This window comes from Lates calcarifer, linkage group LG4 (assembly GCF_001640805.2).
Source record: "Lates calcarifer isolate ASB-BC8 linkage group LG4, TLL_Latcal_v3, whole genome shotgun sequence".
In the NCBI taxonomy this organism is placed as follows: Eukaryota; Metazoa; Chordata; class Actinopteri; family Centropomidae; genus Lates; species Lates calcarifer.
The window spans coordinates 17,399,083-17,417,654 of record NC_066836.1 but is presented as its reverse complement, the minus strand read 5'-3'; the positions used below and the strand labels follow the sequence as shown (position 1 = coordinate 17,417,654).

At 39.7% G+C, this 18,572-nt stretch overlaps 3 protein-coding genes and 1 long non-coding RNA gene across 4 annotated transcripts; 2 read left to right on the top strand and 2 right to left on the bottom strand.

Moving 5' to 3' along the window:
- Positions 1-1,257: 1,257 nt before the first annotated feature.
- On the bottom strand, positions 1,258-2,703 carry setd9 (SET domain containing 9). The gene has a single exon (XM_018677225.2). It carries the CDS (start codon positions 2,628-2,630, stop codon positions 1,770-1,772), a length of 861 nt encoding a protein of 286 aa, XP_018532741.1. The 5' UTR covers positions 2,631-2,703; the 3' UTR covers positions 1,258-1,769.
- Positions 2,704-2,884: 181 nt separating this feature from the next.
- Positions 2,885-5,990, top strand: dcun1d1 (DCN1, defective in cullin neddylation 1, domain containing 1 (S. cerevisiae)). Its single transcript, XM_018677226.2, has 7 exons — positions 2,885-2,992; positions 3,664-3,877; positions 4,081-4,249; positions 4,701-4,831; positions 4,918-5,000; positions 5,092-5,188; positions 5,342-5,990. Exons 1-7 carry the CDS (start codon positions 2,990-2,992, stop codon positions 5,416-5,418), a joined length of 774 nt encoding a protein of 257 aa, XP_018532742.1. The 5' UTR covers positions 2,885-2,989; the 3' UTR covers positions 5,419-5,990.
- A 557-nt stretch (positions 5,991-6,547) lies between these two features.
- On the top strand, positions 6,548-16,973 carry ccdc39 (coiled-coil domain containing 39). Its single transcript, XM_018677223.2, has 20 exons — positions 6,548-6,963; positions 7,699-7,818; positions 7,923-8,069; positions 8,162-8,320; positions 8,448-8,540; positions 9,661-9,789; positions 9,913-10,104; positions 10,224-10,327; positions 10,418-10,550; positions 11,394-11,588; positions 11,741-11,905; positions 11,988-12,125; positions 13,324-13,532; positions 13,671-13,794; positions 13,888-14,047; positions 14,193-14,299; positions 15,517-15,657; positions 15,931-16,110; positions 16,261-16,349; positions 16,616-16,973. The coding sequence occupies exons 1-20, from the start codon at positions 6,865-6,867 to the stop codon at positions 16,794-16,796; spliced, it is 2,865 nt and encodes a 954-aa protein (XP_018532739.1). The 5' UTR covers positions 6,548-6,864; the 3' UTR covers positions 16,797-16,973.
- LOC108883756 (uncharacterized) lies at positions 8,977-9,663 on the bottom strand. The gene is made up of 2 exons (XR_001960952.1): positions 9,403-9,663; positions 8,977-9,304 (listed from the first exon to the last, which is right to left on the bottom strand). It is a non-coding gene; the product is annotated as an uncharacterized LOC108883756 (long non-coding RNA).
- Positions 16,974-18,572: the final 1,599 nt, after the last annotated feature.

Sequence of the window (18,572 nt, the reverse complement as noted above, 5' to 3'; positions counted from 1 at the left end):
TTGGGCTGCTACAGTGTCCCTGACAGGTCAAAACTCGTCCTGACAAGGTTGTGCAACAGTACAGGAGAAGGGGGTCGGGTGAGCCCGAAACAGGAGGAGTTCGTAATAAATAAATGAAATAAAATATATAAAGATTATTAAATACCTTAAGAACCAAACTGACAGGCTGAAAAAAAGATTTAAGTCTTCATCATCATGACACCACTTGTAATTGGGAGGAAGTTAAGAAGAGGAAATACAGCAATGAATATGTGTTCTGCATTATATTTTACCTTTTGTCGCTGTATATGTATATTCACTACTAAGTGAGCCAGATATGAACCACAGCTAATCATAACTGTGGGCTGCTGAATACATTAATCCTTTCAGTGTAAAGTGGAGACAGGTTTTAAAACTTCACAATAACTCTCCACCCATATGTAACTGGTGTGTGGACCAGGTACAGAGAGCAGAGACTAAGCTACGTATATTGCACATCCTCAATAGACCTGATTAAACAGACAAACCTGTCTTACCAGTGCTTTTTCAGGTGTTGTCCAATGTCTTTGCTTCCACTTGAATAACTCCAAATTAAAGTAACTTTTTCTCTCCAGTTTTCATTCAGGCTCTCATTTTCACATTGCCCAGTATTACACTTCAAAAGAAATGTGTATTTTATGTTAGACCCTTCTTGTGTTTCTTTATGATATTAAGACCTGAAGTAAGCCCACTGTGACCAATTAACATGACCTGTTCTTTTCTGTATTGCCCTCTGTTCAAGTTCCAACCATCTGTGTCTCTGTTGGTATCATTGTTTCATATGAGTCTATTTAACCGTGGGGGTGTCTGAAGATTGCTCCCTCCGGTGTTTTTGCCTCTTTGTGGGTGAACTTCACTTTGATCCCCAAATGAACAAATCATGTGCTTAGATTTCTCTGGGATATCTGGGATTTTTTTTTTAAACTGAACTTGTATCTGAACTCTTGGTCCCTCCCCCACAGCAAAGCCAGTTTTATGATCAGTTCTGATGATCTGTATGTCCCTCTCTAAGTTTCCAGTACTAGGCCTGTTAGAGGGAGGGAAATATTCTATATTTTAGACTGCTCCACTTATTTGACAGCTTGATACTAGTTTATTTCAAGGTTAAACTTCTCATCCAAAACATAAGCACCTTTATGTAGAGTTAAACTACCCAACACTATTAGCTCCACCACCATCACAGTACACTGCATGCATGAATACATGAGCAATAACAAGAATACACGAACAATAATCCAATAGTATAACATATAGTTTTTAGTAAATAAAGGGTTATTCTGCATAATGGGTATTTTTATTTCTGGATATTTAAGTGTATTTAGCTGATAACACATTTGTATTTTTACATATCTTTTAACTTTTACCAGTAATGCAATACTTTTAGTCGAAGTATTGATACTTTTACTTGAGTAAATGATCTGAATACCTCCTCCACCACCATGTTCAGGTCTGGAATATGTGGCCTGGCCCAACTAATCTTTGATCTTTCTGTATATCCTTGCATTACCTGTCAAACTGTCAAAAAAAAAAAAACAGCAGTTTTGTTTCTTGCATATTATGATAAACCATACAAGACATATTTAACCTTTATTCCTTAAAGAGTATACAAAGAAAATATCTTTCAAAATGAGCTGTTTTGCCATTAAATACAAACAATGATAACAGTGTTGCTTGAATTTTTAAAAAATGTTAATTTTCTTCAGCTCTGACACCAAAGCAGAACAGTGGAGTGTATTTTGATAGTTGATATTTTAACGCACAATTGTGTAGTAGTTGGAGAAGAGTTCCTCCCCTGCTGTAATGTCTCTGAGTGATACAAGGACAACACAGCGCAGGGGCCTCCTTGTGTCCTGGCTGTAGTTGACATTGGGGAGATACTGGTGGAGCTCGATGGGAAACTCGTCTGGCACATCATACTCCTGGTAGCACACGTTAGCAGGCCACTCGTTAGAGCAGTTGTTCACGTACTGTCCCACAGCAAGCGGGTTCTGTGGAGTGGCTGTAAGCCAGCTGGTATCACTCATCATGAAGGGCCCTACTCTGTCCCTGCCACTGCATGACTTGAACACCATCTTGGAGATGCCTTTGTCATTTCCATCAATCAGGACACCATCAATACACCTGAATACAAAGGGGTTTCTGATGGACTGCAGGAGAATAGGCTCATAGGCTTGATACACTGTGCCGGGGTACATGGCAACTGTGGCTCCTTTGGGTACAAATCCTTTGGTAACATACACCCCGGTTCCTGCAAAGGGCAAAGTGCTGGGCTGCCGGTCAATGCAGAATCCCAGAGACTGTAACATGGCATCATGTCCACACGCTGGATTTCGCCCATACTGCTCTTCCTCACTTGTTACCTGACTGAGAAAGTGAGTCTGAGCCGCTCGGAGCTCACCGTGATCAGCCCCATGACTCCTGAGCAGGACTCTGAAGAGCTTCAGCAGGCTCTGTGAAACCTCCTCGTCTGAAACCAGTTTGTCTTTGGTGCGCTCTGTCACCTGCCGCAGAGTTTTCTCATTTTTAGACAGGTTCAGTATAATCCAAGGAACAAATCGGTGTCTGTACGATTTCCATTTGTTCTGAAATCTTTTTAGAGCAGTTCTAAACATCCAGAGCGTCGTCTGACAGGTCGGTCACGGAGGAACAGGCTTATTTTGACGATTTCTGCAGTCACTTCCGACAAGTAACTTCAAAATAAAAAAGGACGTTTGTTAACATTTTCAAGTTTGTTTCAGAAGTTTTGAACTTTGATAAATCGTTACGATAAACGGACACCATATGTTATGTAATTGATATAAAAGCTAACAATTCAACAATTTAAGGTAAGGTATCATCGAGGAGCAATTAATGTTGTACTATTATTTTGAAGAATGATACTTCAACCGGAAGAAGTTTTTACGTGACACGTAAAAACTTTACACGCATTAGCCAGCTGGATGGGAGGAGAGGGAGTCGGGCGAAGACAAACATGGTAAGAAATTACTCTTATTAATCTGATGCCGTGGCGCAAACATGAACAGCGCCCACACATTTAAACTATCACTTTGGGGTGGTTAATATAGTCAAGAAAATGCGACAATAACCACATATTCGCTTTATGTTATGAAAACAAACATAGCTCTCTTCGTTAGCTTTAGCCAACTAGCTTACGGTGAGACTAGCCAGCTCGCCTAGTTAGCTAGCTAAGATTGCTAGCATTTAAGCCAGCTGACAAAATTATAGTCCGCACTGTAACGTTAGCTGTGAATCGTTGGCGACAGGATATAGGACTAGATTGCTTGATCACTGTTACAATAATTGTAAAGATACCAGCCAGCTAACACATTCAAAGTCCCTGCTGTCAGGATCGCAGCTTATTGAGGTTACTTAGATGTGTTTCACCATGGTTCAGTGTTGCAGTCTTGAAGCTAACAACTAGCCTACCCTCCGTGGTTATTATGTGACATTTTGGATAGTAAGAGTCCTGCAGTCACATACAGGTTATTGTTTAAATATCACAACTGATTCATGTAGATATTGCAATGGAAAAACATTGTGTATGATTTTGTTAGTGCTGCTTTTAACATCAGTCTAACTGCATGTCATTGCAACAAGATTACAGTGTTGTTTAGTTTTGTATGTTATGTGTTTGTCTTTGTGTAGAACAAGCTGAAGTCCTCACAGAAGGATAAAGTTCGCCAGTTCATGATTTTCACGCAATCCAACGAGAAGACTGCACTGACCTGTCTGTCACAGAATGACTGGAAACTAGATGTTGCCACGGACAAGTTTTTCCAAAATCCAGAGCTCTATGTTTCAAATCTAAAGGGAGCCTTAGACAAGAAGAAGCTCGAGCAGCTGTACAACAGATACAGAGGTATGGAAAGCCTTTTTCCTCTGAAAGAATAAAGCACTACTACAATGGTCATAGCAATTGTCAGTAACAAATGTAATAGTAAGTAGAGAAATAAAATGCACAGTGTAAAACTGAAAATATTGAGCATCATTCATTGAAAACAGCTTTCAATTTTACTGTGAATTAATAATCGATTCAATCACTCATCGTACATTTACTCCTAGATCCTCATGACGACAACAAGATTGGCATCGACGGGATCCAGCAGTTCTGTGACGACCTGGGTTTGGATCCGGCCAGTATAAGTGTCCTCCTCATAGCCTGGAAGTTCAGGGCAGCAACACAGTGCGAGTTCTCAAAACAGGAGTTCATGGATGGCATGGCTGAACAGGGGTGAGAATGTATTTTTCAGACTGTACAAACAAGAGAGTACAAACTTTGGTGTTTTGTGAAACTGCTCCTCTGGCTTCTGTGAAGTGGGCTTATACATTATTAACTCACAGACCACATGTATGACCACATATACAGGAGCTACTTAAATTGCTGTAGAAAGTATGTCGCATAGTCATGAAAGAATTGTAGTACATCTAAAATAACCCTAAATTGTGTGGCTAAAATCAGAAGACATCATACGTGTGCTTAAGTATGCTTACTCTTTGAAACTAAAGTTTCCATAGTTCCAGTTAAACATGGTAACCCTGCTGTACTGCTGCGCATACAGCTTATTTGACTGCTGAGATACTGAAAGGAAGTTTGTTGTAACTTACCAGTGTTGAGGTTCCAGGTTTTGTCAGGTCAGGTTTTTGTCCAGTAATAAATATCAGTTTGCTTTACGTTTCCCCAGGTGTGACAGTATAGACAAGTTAAAAGCTCAGCTGCCAAAGATGGAGCAAGAGTTAAAGGACCAAGGGAAATTTAAGGACTTTTACCAGTTTACATTTAATTTTGCAAAGAATCCTGGCCAGAAAGGTTTGGGTAAGAGTCTCTTAATGCTTATCATATTAATTGTTTTTTGTTGTTGTTGTTTAATGTACATTGACTGGTTTCTGGTTTTCCTACAGATTTAGAAATGGCAATTGCATATTGGAATTTAGTACTGGCTGGAAGATTCAAGTTCCTGGACTTGTGGAACAAATTTTTAGTTGTAAGTTAATAAATCACACTCCAGACTCTAAAAATGCTAATATTCTTATTTCTCATTGTGTTTCTTCAACTTTGCTTTACACCTTTTACAGGAGCACCACAAAAGATCCATTCCTAAGGACACATGGAACCTCTTACTAGACTTCAGCACAATGATCACAGATGACATGTCAAATTATGACGAGGAAGGTATGTGCTCACGCTCAGCTGTGTGGGAACATCTTTGTTCCCTCACAGCCTTCAAATATGCTTTACACAGTATTGAAATCTCACTGTTTTCCATAATGTTGTCCTCAACCATGGTGGAGTCAGTTTATTCAATTAGTTTTGTTTGTTCAATAGGAGCATGGCCTGTCCTCATTGATGACTTTGTGGAGTTTGCTCGGCCACACATCGGGACCAAAAGCACAGCAGTTTAAGGGCTGCTCTCACTGAAGGAACATCCATGTGAGGTTTCTACAAAACAGAGAGTGCAGCGAATGGAGGACAAGGGGACCACACTGAGCTGAGAACTACGTTGCCTTTCAACCCTCAGGACTGAAATATTTTACACAGCAGAGACTTTATATATGTGTGTGTATGTACATATATAAAAAGGCATATCTCTTTGTTGGTCAACTTGTGGTGGTTTGGAACTTTTATCTAAAGTATTGGGCTTTTTGTGTGCGCTCAAGCCAACTACAGAGGAGTCACCATCTTTGCCCACGTGGTTGGGCTCCGCTCAAAAGCAGGTAGATAGATACACTTTTGAATTGTAATGTAATACAAGGGTTTGTGAGGGGATGTCATTCTTTAAATATTGAAATATTGAATTTTAACACTCTTGTGTGCATTCCTGATTTTTTTTTTTTTTTTTGTTTGTTTTGTTTTTACGATACATTTGTGTGACAAGTCAGTATAAAACGTTGATTGTAATTTTTTAAGAATAATGCTGTTTGTTTAAACACAAATGTATAAAGATAAAATAAATGTTTCAATTTGGTATCTTTAAGGTTGCCAGGCCTCTGCTTTTGTCTGTGTAAAAAATCAATAGTGTAAGGTTCAGAACTGTGAAGTCTTTCATAAATGTGAATAATGTTTTGTGTTAAATAAGGTCAAATGTCATCAAAAATGGAAGTTCTTCTCACTTAAATACAAATGTTATATTGTTAATAGTTTAGTAGAAGACATGGTTAATAATTAGCAGGTCATTTGTTTTCTTTCAGTTTGGAGAAGGCTGTGTAAGTGAACTTATAAGTCGAACGAAGACACAAAACATAAAAATAAGCCTCAAAAACGTTATAGTTAATTTGAATATATGATCATTAACTATTCAGTAATACAGCGAAATAAGCAAGATGTTTATTTACGTTTATTAAGTCCCATAAATTTTAAGAAAATCTGGTTTGGGGTGTGTCGTATTGATCGCCTCTCTTATCCATCATCTCCCGAAAGAAAACATAAATGATTAGTTTTGGTCTCTGTAAAAGTTGAGATGGCTTTCGCGTTCTTTTCAACATACACTCTTTAAACGGTATCTTTCTACACTACATGTTGAGTTACCTCCGGGTGCTGTTTCCGTTGAACAGATTCTGAAATGTTTCTGTTGAATGTTGCTCGTGTTAGACACGCTCAAGTGAGATGAAAATGACTCGTGCAGCACGAGCACACCGCTTCCAAACAGTAACGCAGCAATTTTTGTGGAGCTCGCGCCGCCTCCTTGTGGCGACAATAGTGAAGGACGCGTGCGGTTGCTAAGGGCGACTGACAACAGACAACGCCTGCAGCAGTTTTCACGGCAAACTGGAGAAACAAGCAGCGGCAGCAGTTATCACTCTGCATTATTGTTTTGTTACTTTGCAGGCTTCGTCAAGCAGAGCGGGAAAATGTCGAGCGTTCTTAATACAGTTTTAGCTGAGATAGGCTGGGATGAGCACTTCGCTATCCCCGAACCTAACGCTGAAAACAAGGCTTTGATAGAGGAGGTGAGTGTGGGAGTTTTGTATACTTATCTATGAAAAAAATGATGAGGTGGTTTATCTTACTAATGGTAATCGACTAATTGATAGTGCTGCGAATTAACCTAACGTGATCAAACTAGGTTAGCTAGAAGAAAAATTAGACGTTTCAATGCACTCAGGCAACTGACTGGTTAACTGTTAATGTCCAAAATCCAAGATGAACTGTTTACTGACAAGAACTGCTACAAATCATGTAACCAAGTCATGGAATGACCACACGTAGAATAAGTTGCCATACAAAAGTGTTTTTCCTGAGATAAGATAGGAACATAATGCAACATTATCAGAAAATTATCCAAATCATGGGAACTGCCAGATATGAGCATTCACAGTGTGTTGAGTTGTTGTGCTTTGTGGTTCCTCTATTACAGAAAGTTGAAATGTTTTTTTTAATGAACATTTGAATGGCAAAAATTCTACACTGTCAATATATTGTAATAATTACATTGTAAGCATCTAGACCCTATGGTTCCAATACAAGTGTTTACAAGTTGTAAGGTTTTGCATCAGTACATAAGGGAATTCAAACAAAGTGTCCCCAGTAAATGGTAAATCTGTCCATGTGCCATCTCAAGACAAATGTTTCTAACTGCATATAGTGAACTGACAGCATTTTGAGACAGCTCACAATAATAAACATGCTGCAGATGGTATGTCATGTATATTGTGCATGTAATCCGATGACTTCCTCAACAACAGATTCGTAAAAAAGAGAGGGAGCTGGCGCAACTGGAAGACAAGCTGGAGAAGAACAAGGAGACTAAGCGGTATATGACTGAAACACTCAAAAATGGTAAACAAGAACTGGAAAATACTGAGGTAGGTTTATTAGAATACATTGTTTACTTATTATGTGTCTCCTCTGGTAGTTGGATTATAATCACAGTGCTGGTAATTTCTCGTTTTGATTTTTCTGCTCTTAGGCTTTATGCAAGGCCAAGGACAGAGAAGTAGAGTCAGTGAAACACCTCACAGCCCTTGCAGAGAGGGAGACAGGTCGCCTGGGACAGGAGACTGCCAAGATGCAGAATGAGCTTCAATCTTTAGCAGAGAGGAGAAACATGCTAGAGGTCTATACCATTCACAACATAACTACAGAAACAACTATACTGTAGTGCCAAAATGTTACTTTAAATGTGCTAACCTTTGCTCATATCCTCAGAACCACATCTTCAAGACCAAACAGACACTTGAGGAGTTTAGGAACCAGATGAACTGGGACCAGCAGACCATGGATGCCTTTTTGGAGGAGTCAGCGCGCAAAGATGAGGACACAATGGCCATCATCAAGTATGCTCAGCAAGATGAGCAGAGGATCAAGGTAGAAGAGACAAGACTGAAATAAGTATCAAAAAGCTGTGTGTTCTGTTTTCAGCAGCCAAACCAAACTGCCTTTCACAACTCTGACTCCTCCTGAACTAACACCTTTTTAATCTCTCCTGACACAGTCACTCACTCTGACTATAGAGAAGAAGACGCTGGAGGCCAATGAAAAGCGCAAAGCAGTTGACAAGGAGTTGACAGAGACTTTATCTGCACAGGTACATTGAGAAAAAACTGCACACTGTCATTGTTTGTGTGGCTGATTCTTTCCTAGCGTCATCTGATGTAGAGACTGAAATTCTACTTTGGTGAAGGAGGAGGAAGATGAAAAGGCGGCCATTATGTCGCCTTACAACAGATTAGTTACAAAAACAACATGCTTGTCAGGCAGGTGAAAGAGGAAGTTTCAAAGTGAAATACATTCCTCAGGATGTCTGCTGACAAATTGCATTCATATATACACATCAGTCACCTTAACACCAAGCAAATGCCTGTCTTGGAACACTGACTGTGCAACACGTGTCCCAGAGCATTATTCTTACTTGTTTAAGTATAAATTTGGATCTACAGTGCACTGTGTTGTTCTTGAAAGCGTTCTTTCAGCTCCAGCGATTGACCAACCAGTGGGTAATGGGCAAGACAACAAGACAGGAATAAAATTTGAAGAAGTCTTTTATTATTTCTAACCATAACAAGTTAAATGAGTCCAGGAACAGTCACTCTAAAAGACTGAAGGAAAGATGGCTGAATGTGTGTGGCCTAGTGAGTGGCCGGGCCTCACGGCCACTAGGCTGGATTCGGCTAGTCGACTGGTATGCTGACTCAGTGTGCTACACTCTGCTGCTGGCGCCTCGTACTGTGCACTGACACCTGCTGCACTCAGCTCCGTGTGGCGGCGAGGCACTGCTGCGACTCAGCTCTTGCCGCCTTCCAGTCCGACCTGCCGTCCCAAGGATACCCCAGCCCGTGCCACACTAACCTTCTGCCGCAGAGGAGAACAAAGGGAGACTGCTTATCAAATAAAACATTCAACTTACAGTTTCAAGATGGAGAGAATTCCAAGCGCATGCACGCAGGTACCTGCCGCAGAGGAGAACAAAGGGAGACTGAAGGAGAGTGTGGGTGGTGGTAGTTAAGCTGGCTGAAAATCACATCCAGCACACCTGTTTCAGATTAGCCCACCACCATGAAATCACTCCACAAACACACCCTGCAAAGCCACACCCACACATGCGCCACAAATCCACCACTAGTGTCACACAAAATCCTATATTGATACAAGTCTACCCTGTTACAGTATTATAATTACACAGAAAAAGTCTTGTGGTTTTCTAACAGATCGCTTTGGATAAGACTACAGAGAATTTGCAGCAGGCTCACCTGGAGACACGGCAGCTCATCTACCAGTGGGAAAACACCATCAAGCAGATGAAGCAGCGTGACACTGAGATGCAGCAGTGTGCACTGGTAAAGTCTGTGACCTTGCTCCTCTGCTGATAAAAGACATGCTGACTCAGTCCAACACATATTAACTCCTGAACGATGAAAGCCATGTGTTTGTATTCCTGTCTCGTTACTTCGTCCATCCAGCAACTGGCCCAGGCCAACCAGAACATCAGGGACAGGAATACCACCATTACAGAGAGGAAGCACTTGCTGGATACTCAGAGGAACAACAACAAGGAAACTGAGAGGAAGATATCCATATCCAACCGACAGGCTGTAAAACTGCGGCAGGATTTGAAGGAGCAGGAGAGTAACTGCCGCAGGCTGCAGGATGAGGTCAGCTACTCAAAGATATTAAGCCACAGATAAACGTTACACTTAAATTCATCTGTACTCTAGGTTTAATAGGTTCTAGGTTTAATCTAGGACTAAATTGATTCTCATGTGTGTCGCAGCTGGATAGCTGCAAGGGCACACTGGACAGAGCAACCTCTGATGTGGACTCTGCAACGTCCAACATATCCAGAATGAAGAAGGATATTCAGGATAACAACAAGAAGTGAGTGAAACATTATGATATGTCTCTATCATTAAATAATCACTCTAGTGCTTTGTGCTCAAGCTCTGTCTGTGTATGTGTGCGTTCAAGACTCAAGGAGGCCAGAGCGTACAATGCTGCACTGGAGGAAAAGCTGAAAGTTGTGACTCAGACCGCCCTTAGTGAGGAGGAGAGAGCTGCTCAAATGGACCAGCTCCTCAAGGACGAGGAGCAGGCAATCAAGGTGAGCAGTCCTCCATATCAACATACTCTCTGATTATTCTTTCTGTTGATTGCTCTTGGACACTTACTTAATCAAAATATCAACCACTGTATGATGGGGTTGAACTTTAAAGCTGCATCAGTAAACCTACAACAACAAATTGTCGTAAATAGTGTCTCAGTTGTGGGGGTGGGATGCTCTGTTGTGACATGGCCCTTCTTCCTCATTTGTGCTCTTTGAAATTAAAGTGCTGCATTTTTTATTTGAATATATTCTTTAAATTGTATCTGATATGTTAACATCCTGAATTTGAAAGACATACAACCTGTGTCAAACAGTGACAGAGATGAAATAGTGACTTTTTTTTTTAACTCAAAGCAGCACCACTTGCTGTAGATATGGAGGACATACAAACCCATAATTTCCACTGGGAATTGGGGGAGGGGGCTCATTCCCTTCACTGAAATTTCTCTGAACACTGTCTTCTTACTGTCCAGCTGCCATATGAGCCAGTTGAGAGAAGCTTTGATTTGATAAAGAATGTCAATACACACCTTCATATTTTACCCCCATTGCCCATATGCCAGCAGTGTGGGTTTTGTGTATGTATTTTTCCCTGTGTTTCACCTCTCAGGCTACTTACAGGGCTCTGTACTGTGATTGGTAGATGTTGTTAGGGCTGTAGTAAGAGAAAGAATATTATCAACATCATTTCATCATGCTCTGTTTATATAAATTAATATAAATTCAGGGAAAAGTAGGATTTAAGAATGTTTTGTTTTAGGAGTTTCTGTTACAAAAGACAATGTCATTTTTGACATAACTTTGTTCTGTGATACAGTGTTGGCCTGTGCTTTGCTACAGGAGCTGGATTTTCAGCTGCATGACTGCAGAGAGGAGCTGTTTCGTCATAAAGAGCATCTGCAGACCCTGAAGACAAAGGCAAAGGATTCTGTTGTTGCCGTTTCGAGAAGCAAATCCACCATCAACAACCTGGATAGCCAGCTCAGCAAACTGGAGCAGGACTTATCAAGACAGAGGGAGACCATTAATGGGCAGGCAAGCTTACCAAACACACACACACACGCACACACACACACAAATGTAATCTGCAATCACACTACTCAGATTTACCCAGTCTAGTGTTAGACTCTGCCGTACCAACACCTGTACATATATTCAGATTTTCCTCTCACTTTCCTGCATTATAGGATCGTCAGATATGCAGCCTGGATAAGAAACTGTCACGGCTGCAAGGTAACATTCACTCAGATGAACAGCAAATACTAGACTCAAAGATTGCTGAGTTGACCAAAACTCTAGAAGAGAGGAAGAAGACAGCCACCATGCTAACCACCACGCTGAAGGAGTCTGAGGTCAGTTTGACTGCTCCTTATCTCACCGTTCTACAAGATGAATTGTTGAAATAATGACTTCATATGTGTCTCTCTCTGACAGGATGACATTCGCTTCTTGAGGAAAGAGATGGAAAAGTCCGAAGCTCAAAAGAGAGATCTGACCGAGAAGGTGGAGGAGCTCATGCTGCTCCGTAATACCAACGAAAAGGAGCTGAAGAGACTCAGACTCAGGAAACAGGTAAGTCACTGACTCACTGTCATAGCAGGTACCAGGAAATCACCTGAGCCGCTGATGTTTGGTCGCCACTTGAGGACCTCCTTTCTTCAGACATAAGAGCTTGTTTTCACTGAGTTTGATGGGAGGTCATATCTCATCCTGGATGGTCATCCTCTGTATTGCTGAAATAATTATTTGATTGACTGATAATAAATTGAAGGCTATTTTGATGATCAAAAAAATTATCAAAATGTTTTTTCTTCCTTTCATATTGTAAATTGGATAGTTTTCCATATTTTGAGTGATAGTCAGAAAAACTGAGGTATTTTTATATTTTTCTTTTGTACATAGTAATTGAGTACATAGTGATTGTTTTTATTATTGATAAATCTGTCAATTTTTTTGATTAATCAATTGATTGTTAAATGTTCTAAAAATTGTATAAATTGTCATCACAATTTGCCAGAGCCTAAGGTGACATTAGATAAAATTATGAAAGTAGCTGTTGATTAATTTTGTATCAGTAACTGAATCAATTAATCTCCTTTTCAGCACTAGAGACACAATTACATTATTGTTGACATTTTATAAACCAATGATTAGTTTAAAAATATCACTAGATAATCTGAATGATTTGACAAGAAAAATCATCACTTCAGCTTTAATTCACATTTCAGCAAATTCATGCACAGTGTGCATGCACCAATGCAACAAGATTAACACACTGTTGTTTAGCAGGTATAATGTTCACCATGCTTCTCACCTTAATTTAGCATGTTAGCATGATAATGTCTGCTAATTAGTACTAAACAAGTACCGCTGAGGCTGATGGAAAAATAAATACTTTTGCAGTTATCTGTTCATAAAACAAAGTAAATTTGATGTGATGGTGACATGAAAAGTCAGAGGATCACCAACATCAGTTAGATTATTCATCTAGGAACCATTAATGACAGTACAAAACCTCATAGCAATCCATCCAATAGTTGGTGGGACATTTCAGTCTGAACCAAAATGGCAGACCAAGCAACAGACCGATGTTGCCATCCCTGGAGTCGTGCAGGTAAAATGGCTGACAATCTACCTTTTTCTTAAGCACGTGGACGTGGATACAGACCCACAAAAAAGTTCCTGAACATTGGAGAACATTGCGTGATCCCTGGAATAGCTTATGCCTATGTAATGTAGAGCAATACTGACCTCATGTGTTCCTCATCAGGAGAACATGGTGGAGCATAACATCATGAAGATGGAGGTCAGGCGTGTTAGAGATCTGCTGTACAACAAGACGGACAGTGTGTTGTCTTTAGAGAAGAGGAGGCTAGAGCTGCAGAAAGCCATAAAAGAGAGGGAGGAAGAGATCAAGGTCTACAGAGAGATGCTCAGCCAGCAGTTCAAGATCAGTGAGCAGGACAAACAGAGACTCAGGTAAAAACACCAGCTGTTGCCTCAGATCTTATCAACTTTGCTTTCAGTTGTGTTAAAGTTGTGGTTTTGACATAACATTATGAGCCACTACAGCCTCTTTTCAGAGACCAAAAAATTTAGTGACTGATTTCGTTTCAGTACTGAACTGAATGAGAAACTGTCCAAGGTTGACATGATGAAGAAACGCTTTGAGGTCGTGACACTTTCGATGGCAGTTCCAGAAGGGGAGGAGGAGAAGTCGCAGGCTTACTACATCACAAAGGTGAGAAGTCTTCACACGCACCATCGGGTCACTATTCTGCTGAAGCTGACCAGCCAGCACTTTGAATGACTGCTGCTGTGTGCTCCTCACCAGGCTGCACAAGAGAAGGAGGAACTCAAGCGGAAGGGAGACGGTCTCGATGCGAGAATACGAAAGGTAGAGCTGGAAAATAGAGCTCTGGAGAACACCATCCACTTGTTCGACAACAGTAACTCTGCATTTCGTCAATCCCTCAACAAAGCAAATGAATCCAGTACGTATGAGGAGGTAGACTGATGCTAAACCAACAACTCACCAACAACATTCTAATCAGGGATCATCAGCAGGAAATTATGTCTGTTTTTTTCTCAAAGCAGCTATCATTGATCACAGAGTAATTTGGATCGATTTTGTTTCAGGTCCAGAATATCAGGAAAAACTGAAACTAGAGGAGCAGCTGAGTGCGGCTGAAGAGACACTGAAGTATAAGAAAAGACGGGTCCAAGAGCTCCAACAGGACTTACAGGTTATTCCTAATCATAGCCAGTGTCAAACAGACTACTTAGACAAAGTAATTAATCTCTGACTAATTAATTAGTGACAATACTGGTACAGGTAGAAAATATCTATTTATTTTGCACTTTAAATATATCTTTGGGAGTTTTCAGTTTTGCTATCTGGCTGAATTTAGCTTGTGGAGCAGCGTTAAACAAATGACTTCTCTTTCCAGAGACTGTGCCATAATTACATCATCAAACACAATGTCCTCAGTTCATTGGAGCTACTGAAGAAATAGTCCTCATAAAAACTGTTGACAGTGTTGTCACCCCACACTCAACCTCCAACCTCAGTGGATGCAGTTTAGAATGAGGTGGAAATATCTGATTATGCTGGTTTACTGGTATTCCATTATTCATGTTATGGACATTAACGTTTTGTAATATAAGGTATATTTTGTTCATTTGTGAAATGTAATGTAAAAACTTCCCAGCTTACATGATTATTATGGTCTTTACATAGCGCACCTCAACACTTTAACACTTCAAGTAGTAGTCATGGCCTACTAGCTTACTACTACAGGTAGGCTAAGTTTGAACTTATAAAGAGCTGATGCACCCTAGTTAACTAATATTGATTTAGATAAAAATCTATATTAAATAATCAATCAGATTAAAACAGGGAGAAAAATACATCAAAAGTATAATAAATCTTTAGAGCTCACATTATATTCTCAAACACTGTATAGAGTTTCAGGAAAAAATAAATAATTAGAACTGGATTCAATACAAATTCTTTATATTTATTTAAAACATTTTTGCCATACAACCCAACCCAGTTTACGGCATGAATTATTTTTTTTATCTTAGTGCTGTACTGCATGAATTTCTCTGGGAATTAATCTGAAGCATTTCATGCTTTCTTTCAATATATAATCCTCGTTTATTTTTATTTTTCATTATCTTCACTGTCTTTTTAAATCACTCTCTGTCCATTTCATTTTTGTGCTCTATTGTTCATATTGTTTTTCTCCTTCAGTATTACAGAAGTAACCTTGTTTTATTTAGTTGCATTCCTGTGAGAGTATTAGGTAAATAAAAGAAAAAAAAAAACCAAAAAAAAAAACTCAGTGACTCTATCTATCTGAGTCATCTAGTGAAATCGACCTTGCATGAATCTGTGTCTGCCTCTGTGCCTTTCTTTGTGTGTTCATGTGTGAGTGTTTTTGTGTCTCTCCATTTCCAGGACATGAATAATACCTTGGAGAGTCTGCTGCAAGAGGAGCAGGTGGAGAAGGACAAGATAGAGCACAAACAATCACTCATCAGTAAACTGAACAAAGAAATCTCTTCCCAGCAAGAGAAAATTGACAGAGCGACGAAACAGGTTTGATGTGCACCTGTACCAGTACTAACCACACACAGTGTCATCTTGGTTATTGCTACTATTAAAAGTCTCTGATGTTTAATTCTTGGAAATCAAGTTTTGTCATGTTTGAGATAAGCCAGTGTAAACTTTGTACGTGATGCACTGGGTGTAAACAGTAAACAAAGGAGGAATGTTGTGTGTACATACAGCGTTCAGGTTTCCTGGAAATAAGAACCTAATTATCTGTTACCATAATTATTTTTAGTGTTGAATTGTCCTGCTGTTTTCCAGTGCTCTAAGCTGACCAAAGAGATCCGCTCAGCGAAAAACACAAAGACTGAGACTTTTGAAGAGAAAGACATTAAACTGAGGGAGCTGAAAGAATTCAACAGGAGTATTGACAAGATGCTGAACGAGGCCATGGAGGACAAGCCTGATCTCAGATCAGTGCTGGAGAAATACTTTCTGCAGGTATCAAACTGTATAATTTTTTTTATTCAGCATTAAGTCACAATCAGCTGTGCTTTGCTTTCAGTTTTAGGGTTTAAGCTCAATTTTTTACATCTTTTAGTGGCAAAAACAAAGTTGCTTTAACATGTTTTTTCCTGCTGTGTCTCTCAGGCCAATCTGTCTCTTCCGTCTCCTTCCTCTACTCCGTCGAGCCAGCGGAGCTCCAGAACGAGCTCTGCCCGCAGCTCTGCCTCTCTCAGGTCAGACTTTATTAATAAAACCTCTTCTCCAGGGAAATCTGATGGCAGAGAAATGATAAGGGCTCTGTTCTCAGATGGTCATCTGGCTGAATTATTGGACTGCTCATTAAATTTTCATGAGAAACACTGAAGACTATTGTCAGTAGAATGTAACCAGTCCTCTGACCGTGAAGAGAGAATTCCTGAAATGTGATACTCACCTAATCTGTATGAATATCTGTTTGTACTATTCAAGCTCCTATATACTTTTTTCTTTTGCACCATAGGTCTCCCGCATCCTCAACCAGCAGCAGCCCCAGGGCCTCAGCACTTCATTCCCCAGTACTGAAGACTGTGGAACTGGGCTTGGATCTGACCGCGACCTCCCCTCCTCTCACCACCTCCAGACGCTCCAGCACCGCAAGCAGCAGCAGTAGCACCAGCAGCAGGAAGTTAAAGAACCTCTAGCTGCACAGAGTAACATTTTTTTTAAAGCTGTGTGTTAATGTGTTAATTTAAGTGTTATTCATAAGTTTGTGATTGTGTAGTCATCTAAAAAAAGAAAAGAAAAAAAGATGTGTACCCACAGTGTGTAGACCGACTCTGAACCTGTTTTTCTTTTAATAAAAAAAAAAAGAAACACAATTGTTGTTTTTTTCTTACTTTTCTGTATAAAAGTAAATAAAAAGTAGCAAAAGTTGTTGGTTGTGTGAAGATAGATAGATAGATCTGAACTAAAACTTTATTTAATGGCAAATCTCTCTCTGAAATTATTTAGCTCTTTTGTGGGAGCAGTAACAAAATCTTTTTTTTAGTTCTTCCTCAATATTCAAAAACCTGTTTGGCTGCTTAGAGGCTGGTAAACTTTTAATTTCACTGGTTAATGATAAAGAAAATCACAATCTTCGAAGGATCAGGCGTGACAGCATGTATTGTTGTATATACACCACACCCACTGAATAAGGGTGTCATTTCCTTGAACGGGACAAAAGAAGCCAGACACTCTGTGGGAGCAGGAGGCATTCTTTCCCATAACAGGTTTTTAAAATAAAGAAAGAACGAAGAATAAAGCTTCAACATGCTGCTGCTGCTGCTGATCCTGTTTTCTGGATGTTTGGCCTCATGTGCAGCACAGACAAGTGAGTACACTGGCAGAAATCACTGGAAAATTTAGAGGAATTTCATTTTATCATGTTTACTGCGAAAACATTTATAGAGCTGAAGTTTGCAGTTAATTAAGCTGTTTAGATTTCAGATGTGTCGACTTTGCTTTAATGTCTTCCCAGCGTCCTTTCCCTCCTCCATGGAAGGGATGTCACCCATGGAAACTACTCCCCTTACACAGACAATCCAGGCAACAACAGTTCTTCCCTTGTCTGAATCTGTAAACAATGGTAAGTGCGTTTTACACTTTCTGAATATGATTCACCTTGAAGTCTAAAATGATTCTGATGGTTCTGAATCTTTGTGTTTGTCCCACAGTTGTGGCAATCCTTCAGACAGCTGTTAAGTCCAGTCGCGAGCTGAATGAAACGACTGTCGCTCCACTCTTAATCAAGGTAACTCACTGACCTGGTTCTCAAAATGACTTTCATATCCACACAGAGATTAACATCCAATTCTGTCTTTTATTTCTGTAATAAAACTTCATAAAAGTAATTCAGCACAGACTGTGCAGTGCATGGTCTAATATTAACTGTGCGGTGAACCAGCACCTGAATATAATGAATTTAAAGTGATTTGTTGTCTTTCAGCTCCACGATATTATCCAGCAGCTCCGACCAGGTCTGGACTTCGGTCTGACTGTAAAGAAGATCACTCAAGTCTGAACCCTTCTCATCTCACAGTTTTCTGTGTTTGGTCACTTTTGAAGATACCCCAGTAAAAGTAACATTTGTTTATTTTTTTTTTGTCAAAGATGCAAATTGCTTTCAAAGTTATAATATTACACTTACTATATTTGCTTTAAATTAAGAGTAAAAAATGTTTATGCTGCAGCTTGTTGGTTGTATAATATAATCCAAATGACACAAAGGTTCTGTATCATTCAACACAGAATATTTTTCTATAATTTTTTAATTTTATAATTATAAAACTCAGAAGAGAAAAACAGTTGTGTGTGGATCTTAGAAGAAGATGAATTGCAAATAGAAACCCAATATTTTCTGTCAATGAGAAACACATAAAAATGTAATTACTGTAGTTCCAGTGATGACATCCTTAATCAATTTTAATCAATCAATT